Source organism: Salminus brasiliensis, chromosome 24 (assembly GCF_030463535.1).
Source record: "Salminus brasiliensis chromosome 24, fSalBra1.hap2, whole genome shotgun sequence".
NCBI lineage: Eukaryota > Metazoa > Chordata > Actinopteri > Characiformes > Bryconidae > Salminus > Salminus brasiliensis.
Window position 1 is genome coordinate 27,536,109 of NC_132901.1, and position 12,736 is coordinate 27,548,844.

Below are 12,736 nucleotides of genomic sequence, written 5' to 3' on the forward strand. Positions count from 1 at the left end.
TGAGAGAGAGTCAAGTTAACCACTGTTGACACACTGGCCGCACTGGACTGGATGATGACTGTAATATGTGCACGTGCGGTGAGGTGTGATGTAAATAATAATAAAAGAAAAACAGCTATGAATTCCAACACATGGCCACAGCACTGGAAACGAAGTCAAACATCAGGTTCATGCTGCTTTAGCTCTTGGAAGCCAATCAAGAATGTAAGCATTAGGAAACGTTAGGCCAGAAATATGCAAATACTACCATATTTCCAGGCCCATTAAGATGCCTGATATGCACCATTCAGCCATAGCTTTACAACCGCTGCCTAATAACAAAACTGACCCCATCAAGGCATGGATAGACCTCTGAAAGTGTCCAGATAGCAGCAGATTGTGAGGTGGGACCTCCATGAACATCGGTGAGTCTTAGAAGCCCCTAACCCTGTTGCAAGCCAGTCCACATTTGGCAGGTTCCTGCATACCAGGAACACTTAAGATCTACCTGATGCTTTGCTGATGTTCTGACCCAGAATGTCTAAAACATCATAGTTTGGTTCTTGTCAAATAAATATTTGTTGAAAATTCTTCCATGAATTTCATATTTTCCCCCAATTAGCTATTGTTTGGCCAGTCCTGTGGAGTCCCACAAGGTTGAGGCCTGTGAAATAGTCATGCAGTTAGGAGTGTGAGGACAGGCTTACATGCAGGGTTTGAGAGGTTAAACCAAAGTGTGGAACAATCCAGGGAAGTCCTGGATGGCTGGCAGCCCTTATTTTTAACCACCACAGTAACTTCAGACCGCATATTAACTAACGGGACCTGCGGCGTGCTTCATTTGCAGGCTGCCATTTCCGTTTCTGCACTTGTTTCTGGCCCTGCAAACAAAACATCATAAACACAGAAGGAAGCAAACGCCACCAGCCGGTCAGGAACCCAACCAAGAAGCCGCACAGCGGGAAGCTTCGGGCTTAGGGTCGTTACGAGCGCCCCGCAAACAAGACACTAATCACACGCTCCCCGCTCGCTCTGGCTTAAGTAGCTGCAAAACAGCCCCACCAGAAATGGGCTGTCAGGCCGCAAGTCGGGACCAGGCGTGTGCTTGTGCTCGCTGTAGAAACGAAGGAGCCACATCAGAGGCGGGCTCCTGTTCGAGCTAGGAGAAAGGCCACAGCGCGCAGCTGCTGACTTTAATGTGCAACATGTGATGCGACCCGACCCCCCCACACTCCCCCACCCCCCCTCGGATAAAAAGTCCAACAAAGTCTGTCATCTGCCCTCTTCAATAGCTCTCAGAAACCAATAGTTCCATATGTCTTGTCGCTTTGCGCTTAGGCCGTCTCATTTATAGATTATATATGGATATATGGATTATACTCTATATGTTTGCTTGGTAGGTATATGTTCCAGATATCTCCCTCTGCTAAATAAGGTGCCGAATAAATGCATTATTGAGTAATTAAATATATAAGTCATATGTAAACTTATATATATAATTATCTTTGCTCTGATTGGCTGGTTTACGGCATTGGCGGCGGCTCGCTCATAGCCAAAACTATAGCGTCGTTTTAATAGTATAACAAAAACACTGTAATTATTACAGAGTCTTATTGGATAGGGCTGCTGTCCCCTCACAGGCCGTCTCATTTAGTAATTAGTTCCAATCTGTTCTCAATTTTTGCTCCTCAATTACCCCTCAAACCCGCTCAACTTCACTGAAGTCACTTCGCATCTAGCAGGGCTTTGAGACGTCTGAACAGCTTTAGCATGTCCCAGTCCGTGTGGATCTGCCAGGATCTGAGCTTGTGTTTTCTTACTCTCTCCATGTTTACTGTGACGACTTTAATTCAGTGCCTTTCCTTTTTTCTACCCCTCTCCTTTTGTTCATGACAGACGGCTGAACAGGAACCAGCTCCACCAGCTCCCAGAGCTTCTGTTCCAGAAGAACGCTGCATTGTCACGACTGTGAGTCCCCTGCCTTCCTTTCTTCTCCTACCGCTCCTCACTCGCTCTGGCCTCTCTGGTCTTCGCTTTTTGATTTCTAGGGTTTTAGACGACTTCATTGTCTGCAGTATTGTGGCAGATGTGTCCGCGTCACGAGGTCATGTGGTCTGCAAGCTCCTGTTGGTTGGTCGGTCGTTCGGGTGGGTACAGCCGGGTAGACGTTCAGGAGGTGGAGTGCTTTGTTTTGCACGCAGATTTAATTCTGCCGAATCGTCCGAGCGCGTGCAAACTCTGAATGCGGCACTATGGCAACGCGGAGTTGCTTCGCGAAGGTCAGAAAGTTTGAGGGCACTTCATTCTTCATGCTTATGAATGTTTTCATTGATGGGAAAAAAAAAAAAAACATTTGGGGTTTTGGTTGGCGTGGGCTGCCGAAAGCCTCCCCGAGAAGAGCCGCTTGCCTCTCTTCTCTCTGGTGGATTGGACGGGCTTTTGTTTTCCGCTCTTTTGGGAGGAAGACTGGCGGTTCGGAAAATGGCACCCCCCTGTCGAGGCGGCGAACCGCAGCCATGCTAAACTTTTATTTATGTCTGAAAGCCTTCTGAAAGCCCTTTCCGCAGATGATTGGTGTAGGCCTGGCCCTTTCTGCTGATCATTTGAGTTCATGTTACCTGTGTAGCCAGAGCTGGAAATGCTCAGTTACTGAGACACGGAAAAACCATTTCCCTCTCCAGAACCCCCAACACACACACATACACACACACACATACCAACTGGACTCTCCAAGGCCAAACCTTCACTTAAGTACCCTGTTCACATCGGTGCAGAGCTTGCATTTTCAGCCAGGCATGTCTGGAAACATAGGCACACCTTTAGGAGCCGTTTGAGCGTGGGCAGATCGCGTTGGGTCATCTGTTTCGGGGTCATCGTTCTGACGGATTCATGGGCGTTTCATCTGGGCACCATTAGCAGTATCCCAGCATCTCTTCTACAGGTTTTGGGAGGAGTGCAAAGAATTCGGAGGAACCCCAGGCCTAATGCCTCTCACAGTTGCCTGACATCTGTGACACAGCCTTCCCTCAGCCCCAGATTGACGCACGGCTAACGGACAGCATTGTCTCGCTAGTGTAGAGGTTTTAATACCGTTAAAAGGTTTCTCGTCCCACAGGAAGGCTTGCCTTCGTATTGCTCGGAGCGCTCACTGGGACTTGTTAAGGTGGCTTTTTTTAATGCCCTTAACAAGTGGGTTTAATGTGAAGGCCCATTGCCCTTAGGGTGGAATGTTAACCCAGATGTTTTCTCTTGCGTGGAGGATTAATTGGCTTCCTTCCTTCTCTCTCTCTGCATTGCTTTTGCTCTTTCGGCCTGTCGTTGTTGTGAAGTGATCGGCGCTGGGTGCGAGGATGGTCTCGGCCAGGTCGCTCAGGATGCTATTTATATGAGCCGTTCAGGAAGGTACCCAGCGACAGAGCCGGTGTCCAAATCCCATCTATAAGACTTTTGAGATATCCTAAGGATTGTTATGTAGTAGTTACATGGAAAACGATCCATGCTCTTACTGTTGGCAGATCAGTGGAGGTTAAGAGATTAAATCCTTGTTATGGAAACTAGCACTAAAAATCTATTGCCCTCGACCACACTTACAGTTTGCATGGAAGAGCGCTGCTTCAAGGGTCAACGTTAGCCTTTGACTTGCTCTACTGATAGACAGGTACGCCGTATGTCCAAATGTTTGTGGACACCCCTTCTAACGAATGCATTCAGCTATTTTAACAAATCTTTAGCAAATGCACACACACACACAGGTTGTCTAGACCCTGTAGAGAAGTGCTGCCAATAGAATAGGACTCTCTAGAGCAGATAGACATGCTGCCTAATGCCAGGCGTGGACTAGTAGAGGGGTATTAATCCCCCAGCATTGAGGAGTTGTGGAGCAGTGGAAGAACTGTGTTCTCTGGAATGATGGCAGTGCTCCATCCAGCACTTTTCAGATGAGCTGGTGAGTTAGGGTGGTGATCATCCATCCAACATCCTGACCTCACTAACGCTGCTCACAGCAATGCTTCTCCAAAAAAGGCAGGGGAAATGAATGCTCTTGATTTTAGAAGATGAACAAGCAGGTGTCCCAATACTTTTGTCATTGTATTGAATGTTGTCAAAGCATTGCAAATTCAATCCCCAATGAGGTCATGGCCATCCAAGAAAGTCCAAGAATCATGGATAGGAAGGACCCGGCCAGTGAGTCTGAACTGACTGGTGGCTAAATTGTGGAGAACATCGGGGACCCCCCCCCCCCCCCCAAAGAAGTAAGGTCCTGTTACACATGTGTCACAAAGATGGAGACGACTCGTTCCCCATTGAGTGAAAGAACATGTCGGCGGGCCATTACAGCAGACCTGACAAGGCCTGACAAGCTGCAGCAGCGGTTACAGCTCATCAGGTGTTGGATGTTTTGGGTCGGGGGAGCTTGCGCAGTGGTGGTTGTTGTAGCACAACCCTAGAAACATGGTGAGAGTGAGGACTGACTTGGTGGAACAACAACTAGCAAGAAAGGGGTGGCATTCATCATGGTTAACGACCTGTTGCCCCCATCCCCCTCCGCCTCCCCAGAACCCCAACCCCCTTAGTCTCTCATCACTATCACCATCTCAAGAAAGACAGACTCCGGTCCCTGTAATCTGCCTCGGCCATGCCTGTAATTAGAGTATTCATACTGTGAGTACAGCCGAGGCAAGGGGCTGGGAGAGTTTGGAGAGGAGGGGTTAAAGCAAGCTTGATAGATGCCTTCAGGGAACGGCATCTGGTTTGGAGAAAGCTGCGTGTCTGTGTGTGTGTGTGGATGGAAATCCTCATCGGCAGGTTTCTCAAGCTGATCAGTGAAGGAACCTGTGGTCACCTGTTGTTCAGGGCAACAGCTCTCAGGGTTCTTCTTCAAGGCATGCCTTGCTGCCGGTTCTCCTTGGTTCCTCTGTTTGTTTCTCTATTTCTCTCCCTGTGATAAATCATAACACACTTTGTGAAGATCAGGGTGGGTGGCAGCGCCGTCTCTCGCTTCCGTGCTACTGCCTGGCGACCGCTGGGTGCCAGATACACAAACACTGAGACTACACAAAGACTAACTCTAATTATATACCCTCTCTCTCTCTCTCTCTCTCTCTCTCTCTCTCTCTCTCTCTCTCTCTCTCTCTCTCTGGATGTGCGGACTGCATGCATGCGAACGGGATTGCTTTATTTATTTATTTATTTATTAAAAAACACGGTACAGGAAAAGAATGGGATGCTTTTGATGTGTGGTCATGCATGCAGCCTCCTCCTCCCTCCTCCCTTCCCCAGCCCTTGCACATCGTGCAGCCTCGTGCTTTTGAGGCTTTGAATTATTTGCCACCGTTACTTTGCTTTCGTAATCTTCCCGAACGTCCGCCAGGAGATGAAAGTTTGAGCAAAAAGCCCTGGCCGTGGATGAAGGATACCAGCTCGTGATTCGTTCCATATGAGATCTCCCTCACAACCATAGAAACAGTAAAAGTCTGTTAAAACAAGGACGTATCAATCATGCAGAGCTCTTTTCGGATTTGGTCAAAGTAGAAATGTCGTAGCTGAAGTATCGTTACAGCGCGTTTCAAGGGGCATAAGAGCTTCTGCGATGTGTTCTGTGGTCCACGACTGCCGAGAAGAAAAGATGAGGCCGAGGCAATGATGCTGGAAATGGATGTTTACTGGGTTTCTGGGTTTCTGTCGTCTGGATGCAGAAAAATAAAGAATTATTTGTAGACAATCTGCACAGCGGATCTCTCTCCATACAGTACATGCAGGCTGGGAGCTAATACACTTGCATATACACCAGTATGCATGCTGGCCTACAGCTCCCTAGAGAATGCACATGAGAATGTGCACTGAGCAGATGTCTGACATAAAACACAGAAAATAACACTTTCCTCCAGGTACTTTCAGTTTGTAAACTCAGCACTCGCTCAATACAGCTTTATGAACTATATTAATAAAACAACACTGTATTAAAATCATTTTGGGCTTTTTTTGGACCTCCTCTCAGCTCGCAAACCGTGGACTGAGGCGCTTTCGGAAAATGCTGCTGCGTTTCCTTGTCTCTTAAAGTGAGAAATCAAAACCATGAACATAAAATACTGCAGTGATATATCAGGATTTGGTGGAATTTCATTCATTTTTAACATGAATTAAATTTTTATATTATTATTAATTTTTAAGTTATTTAAAACAGGTAAATCCAGTGGCGTTCTCCAGTGGCGTTGCTTCAGCAGCAGTTTCTAAAAAAGGAAGCACAGGCTTTGGTAGCATCATTTGAAAGGGGACGACCTGGCCAGTGGGTTAGGCCAAATGACAGTGACCAAATTATGAAGAACATTAAACTCATAATCCTTTAATTGCTTCACAGATTACATTTTAGACTGGTATCAGTCATCTGTACCAGGAGACGTTCTCAAAGTAATCCCAATCTTGTTCACAGCTCAGATCAGCTTGTTCTACCATGAGATCCCTTGAGACATCCAGGCAGTTCTCTTTTCACCTTTCAGTCTAGCACATCTGCATTACTGTTTAAGGTACCACCCAGACCGATCCTCCACTCTCTTCTTCTTCTCTGTTTCTCACAATGAGGCCATCAGGCTTTTTTTCTCACTCGTCCTGGGTGCAGCGTTCTGGATCTCTCTCCTGTTCTGTTTTTTTTTTTTTTTCTTTCCTTCCTACGTCCCCTCCACCCACTGACGAAGAGCCTCAGGAGCTCTCATTAGAGCCTGACCACTGTCACTGATTCATAGACAACCCCTTCGCCGCCCTTTGGGCCATTAGTCACCGTCAGTGAAAGAGGATAATAGCTTTGGTGGTCCGTCTTTAGTCATCAAAATAGCCGGGAAAAAAAGTCATGGTAGTCGAGGAGTTTTATGGTTTTCCCGTTTTGGCCTGTCCGTCCTGTGTGGGAGCGTGTTTAGCGAACATGTGTTTTTAAAGGGAAGCCCTGACTCTCACCATTTATAACCTTTCATTCAAGCTGGCTTTCTACACATTCCTACATCCCGGTCGTGATGGAATTTTAATGGTTGAAAGCTTAAACCTTCTCTCTCCACTGTGTGTATAAATAATGCTCTTAAGTACAGCACTGCCTATATTGTATTTCATGTCTTGCGTTTCAGCCTATAAAGATAAATGTGTTTCCTCTTATGCGAGGCTGTTTTGTAATAGGGGTCCAACTGTCAGTCTTAAAATCACAGCATTCGATTCTGTCCGTCCCAAAGCCCACCTTCCCCCTTTTCCCCCTGCCCTCTGCTCCCCTGTCCTGTCCTGCTCAGCGCCCCTGGCAGACTGTTAATAGGGTAGACCGGCTTGTCGTTTCCTCCTTTTTGTCAGGCCAGATGAATACCCAATAAAAGCATGCCAAAGACCACTTGCACGCTAATGGGGGTCTCCCCTTTAGTGGGTAACTTCAGTGGTTTGTTGTGGGGGTGTGTCTGGTATTGCTCGGAACTTTCTACCGCAAGTACAACAGTGTTAACGATGATTGGCAAAGTAGAACTGTTTCTCATTAGCGGGCTGAAAGGTTTGGCTCTTTCATAAAAGACTTGACTGTCTGTCCAGTGATGACCGTGTCCTCAAAAAGCCATTTACCTTCAAATGCTACTAATGTCTTCGCCAAAGTCCTACTGAAGTCCTACCAAAGAGGTTGTGTTCATTGTGCTGGTCTCCTGCAAGGACAGGCTAGTAGGGCTGTATTAAAATCATTTTGGGCTTTTTTGGACCTCCCCTCAGCTCACAAACTGCGGACTGAGGCGCTTTCGGAAAATACCTCTGCATTTCCCTGTCTCTTAACGTGAGAAAGCAAATCCATGAACATAACAAACTGCAGTGACGTATCAGGATTTGGTGGAATTGCATTAATTTTGAGGTTAATTAAATTTTTACTTTTTTTAAGTTGTTTACAACAGGTAGGTTTAGAAACTGACAAAGGATGGGCCCTACCATTGGGAGATATTGCAAGTTTATGGCCTAAATCCATCTCCTTCATCAGCGAATGCCACTCAATAGACCGTTAGTGTTCTCCTCCAAGCGTGTTGAGCTCTCCAGTGGCGTTGCTTCAGCAGCAGTTTCTAAAAAAAGGAAGCACATGCCTTGGTAGCATAATTTGACCTTGCCAGTGGGTTGGGCCAAATGACAATGACCAAATTATGAAGAACATTAAATTTATAATCCTTTAATTGCTTCACATTTATCATCTATACCAGGAGACGTTCTCAAAGCCTGGCTAATAAGATAGAAAATCCACCTGTAGTTCCTGCTTCTTCAGGAAGCCCCCACCAGCATAAACATAGTATATCCAGAGAAATACAGGCCCTCCCACCTTACATACTACATTGAGATGCTGCTTCTAATTATTTCATATATTCATGTACATTGGGGTTGCCTGGCAGAATAGCTCTCGTAGATTCCTTTTCTGAATTCATAAGGTCGTTGAACGCAGCTAAATGTCGTAGTTTTTTTGGGGGGGAACTGAATGAACTCTTAAAAAAAAAGACGCACAGTGGTCAGCAGTCGGGTCATCTAACCAAGCATTAGCTCCCTGGCCCCTGCCCCTCTCAGGTGGTAAAAGTGGATTTTATGAGTTGTCGCTGGCTTTTTACGGGCTGCGCGGTGTGTGAGAGAAACAGAAATGCCGTAAAACCATCTGAAGGAAGCGGAAGCCAAAGGGGTAATTTAGAAACCACTCCATCGTCTGAAATATTCAGAATGAGTGGAGAGTGGGATGGAGGGGGGGCAGCAGGCGAGTTCTGTTTGTATGTACTAGCAGTTCTGTGTTTCTCCTTCATCAATAATGCATGGGATGGATCGGGCCTGTTAAATATTCACGATAAAGGGCTTCAACATCAAGCCTTTCAATCAGCGGGTATCAGGAGCTGTGTTTCAAAGCGGCGATGAAGGCCTCTGTAAAGCGCCTGCTCCCTCAGGACACAGCTCCGCAAGCTGGATCAGTCTAGATCTTTAATGAATGGCTCCCCCTACCCCCTGCTCATCATAACTGCTTTATTTAACATGTGTGTTTTGGGAATTAGGCCAGCTATTATGAATTGATAGGGCATGCATAAGTGATCGCGCTGCAGTCTGGTTCCTCGGTGAAAGTAAACAAGCTGAGGAATGGCAGAGGTGTGGAACGACCTGCTAGAGGCAATGCAATGCATAAGGATGCATGGGGTTCTCGCCTCGGCCCAAGCCCAACCACCGCAGACGTAGTCCAACTTTGAAGTATAGCCAGAACAAAACGTCCCAAATTAGCAGCACTTTTGGGAAGGTATCCCAGACATTTTCATTACTTTCATCCCCTTGTTTGACCCCTCCATTTGCCTACCGGGATTCGTCTGGCTGCTGTTGTTTGAACAGTCTCAGAGATGGAGAGGGGTGATGCTAGGAGGCGACTGCTGCTTGTAGTCTAGCGGGGAAATGGATTTCGGGGTCTCCCCAGGCAACAAGACTCCAGTTCTTTCTTCCTCATAGGACACGTCTAAGCCCTCTTGTGTAAACAGGGCTTTGAGGAAACTTCTCTTCGCTTCGCTCTCCCACTCCCTGTTTTGTCTTTCGTCCTCTTCTGCATGTGTAAACAAGCACAACGTGAGGGGCAAACGAAGCCCACACACACAGTGCCACCACCATCGAGCAGACTACTGCTAAGCACCTCTGAAGCCTTCCTTCCAAGGCGACTGAAATACACAAGCCTAAACACCAGGACAGAAAGTAGGAGATGGGTAAAGACTTATAGAGAGAGAGAGAGAGATATATATATATATACACCACGCTTCAGACATGGAGCTGATGCCATCAAGCCTGCGATCTAGGCTCCGTAATTAGGTACTTTGGAGTTCGGCTTCCTGGGGAAGTGAATCTGAATTCTTCCTCCTAGTTGCCCTCTGGCTGCTTTTGTCTCTCCAACTCCACTGTTTTCTGTTTGTTGTTCTCAGTCCTCCTTTTGTTCCGGAGGAAGGGTAGGGGCTCCCCTGAAGCCTTGGGCTACTTGTGATCCCTACCTGTCCTACAGGAGGTCTGAGGGTCCTAAAGAACCGCCTTCGACACAAACCCAGCCCTCCCACCGTTCATCACGGCCACCCTGCTTGTGCATACTGAGTCCATGAATTTGCCCAACCCTGCTTTGGGAGACCTACCAGCCTGCTGGCCCTAATCTAATGTGGCTGCTCCTTACCTCCCACTGCCTACTTGGGGGGAAAAAAGCGTTTGGGTGGAGGTCCCTGGATCTCCTTACTCCTCACTGAAAGGGAAATCCCTGCTGTTTCTACCAGCCTCTCTTAAGTAGGTGCATTCAGTGGACTACACCTAGCACTCACATTCTTCTAACCACCCTCTCTGTGTAAGGACTATGTGGGAGGCTGGCAGGGAGTGCAGGTGAACCCTACAGCAGTGGGTTCCAGCCCAGTCTGAATCAGTGCCTTGTTCTGGTCTCAGAATCAGCTAAGACTGAGATGCCTTTTACGAATTGGGCTGGTTAACATCTCGCTGCCAAATAAGCGAAGGCATTTATGAAGAATATGTCTATTTGTTTTAAGGGGACAAGCGGCCTTTTGTATGGCTACAGTAGCTTGGGGAAGTTTTCATTTGAGGCTCTTTGTCTACAATAGTGCTTTACTATTTATCCAAGAAAAACCTCAGCTAGTTTGAATAGACTAATAATTCAAAGATCCTCTAATCTTAGACTCTACTAAACACAAGTCAATATGGAGACCATAACACTCTACTCTTCACCCAAGTGCTCTCAGAAGAGGAGGGTCTTCAGTCTGGGTTTGAAGACAGCGAGCGTTGGACTCTGCTGTTCGGACACCCAGGGGAAGTTCATTCCACCACTTCGGTGCAGGACAGTAAAAAGTCTGGACGCTCGTCTTCCGTGGATCTTAAAGGATGGCGGGTCGAGCCGAGCCGCACTTGAAGCTGGAAGGGCTCTTGGTGCAGATCGGCTTTTGACCATCGCTATCAAGTACGGAGGGGCTGGCTGGTCCAGTCTTGGCTTTGTAGACCAGAGTCAGTGGTCTAAATCTGATGACCTGGGCAGCAGCTACGGGAAGCCAGTGGATCTTAAGGAGATGTGAATAAGCTGTAGGTCAGGGGTCTTCAACTCTGAAACTTGAATTGGCCCTTGAGTTACCAGTCTTGGGTTTGGTTAACGCTGGTAGTTTGATGTATTTGACAGGCTATCATAGTAATAATCATAGGGATCATGTAGCCAGGTCCATACAGTCTATTGTCTCAATGTCCTTGTCTTACTTTCTTTTAAAACAGTTCTCAGGCTCTTTACTGGAAGTCTTATTTACTCCCAACAGGTGTTCCTCGATCGAAGCCTCTTCTTTTTCTTGGGCTCCCTTATACAATATGCTTCCCTACCTCGGCTTTGCTCCCCGCCCCAACTCGAGCGACATGATATTGATTACCTGAGAGTCCGTCCCTGAAGCTGCTGATGCACTGATTGCAAAACAACCCCCCCCCTCCTCCTCCACAAGCCTGGCTGTCTTGCTTATCAGTTCAAAGTGTTAAGGATGAGGACGTATGTGCCACCTGCAGTGCTGCAGCATGGGGTTCTGATCTCATTTTCGTCTCGGTAGGACAGGAAGGAAGAGAGAGAGAGCTAGCTCACAGCCAGAGAGGCTGGAGTTTGAACCCTCCCGCTTTCCTTTGTTGAGAAAGAGAAAAACTCCGGGAGGGATGGAATCGATTTCTTCGCCCTCCACCTGGGAGACGGTGGCGTGCAGGAATACAGTATGCAGTATGCAGTATTTACTTCTGCAAATTTGTCCTTTATGTTACGGGCAGTTAATCCTGTCAGAGAGACTGCCTCCATGGGTCAGAGCGAGGGGGCAGGCAGTCAGGGGCACACAGCCTGCTCTTCATGCCGGCTGGGAGAAGCTCCAGAGTAAAGTTTTCTTACTTGCTCTTATTTGGACTCAGCAAAAAGAAGCCAGGGGAGCAAGAAGCGCTCGGGACACGTTGGCTTGACCCTTTGTGGGACATGTCATGGCTAAGATTGGTCCTGAACATCCTTCTGGTCATGGACTTGTTTGGTGGGCATATCTTGTACACTTGCAAGGCAGGATTCGGAGGGTAGACCTTTGCGTTCTCATCGCAAAGGGGTAGAAAAAAGGCCGGCAGAGTGAGTGGAAAAGGCAAGGATGAATTTGAGGGAGGGTGGGAGGGAGTGGGGGTCATCTTTGAAATTGGCACATCCCCCTCGTCAAAGCAGGGGCACCTGGATTTGCACTTCAAACGGTCCGAACGGTGGGATGCCGGAGTGACACAGAGGCTTTGTGAGGATGAAACAGAAAAGACATGATAAGAACTGAGCTCACCTCCCTTCACCTAAATCTCTCTCACTCTCTCTCTCTCCTTACCCATAGCAGGGTGAAGTACCAGCGGCAGGCTTGAGGTCCAGGGCCTTTTAATTGGCCCTGAGGGGGGGGGCTGAGGATATGTGGGCCCATGGCTTAGCCCCCTTTAATGTGGAAATGGAGGTGCCCATTGATTTTGGCCTGGTAGAGGCCTGGGTTTGAAGATAGCAGACCAATAACCCAACACTGATTAAGTCTTTCACAACACTGAGTCGGAAGTGACTCTCACTTTCAAGCTGAATATTTGTCGCAGGCTCTGTTTCAGACAATATCCCGGCTGCTTGCTTTGACCTCCGAAAAGCTTTCTTCTTGTGTGGAAAGCTGTGACTTGATAACGTGGTGCTTTGTAGATGGCGAGAGGTGGGGGAAACAGGGGGAGAGCTTAAGCCAGCACGGCACCTTCGGAA

General features: G+C 47.5%; 1 protein-coding gene across 4 annotated transcripts in view; it reads left to right on the forward strand.

Annotated features, from left to right (window-relative positions):
* Nucleotides 1-12,736, forward strand: part of LOC140546392 (slit homolog 1 protein-like) — a 128,315-nt gene that overhangs the window by 19,653 nt on the left and 95,926 nt on the right. For all 4 annotated transcript variants that reach the window (XM_072669605.1, XM_072669608.1, XM_072669606.1 and 1 more), the window contains exon 4: nt 1,876-1,947. In XM_072669605.1, coding sequence (XP_072525706.1) covers nt 1,876-1,947 — 72 coding nt within the window. The remainder of the gene's footprint in view (nt 1-1,875; nt 1,948-12,736) is intronic.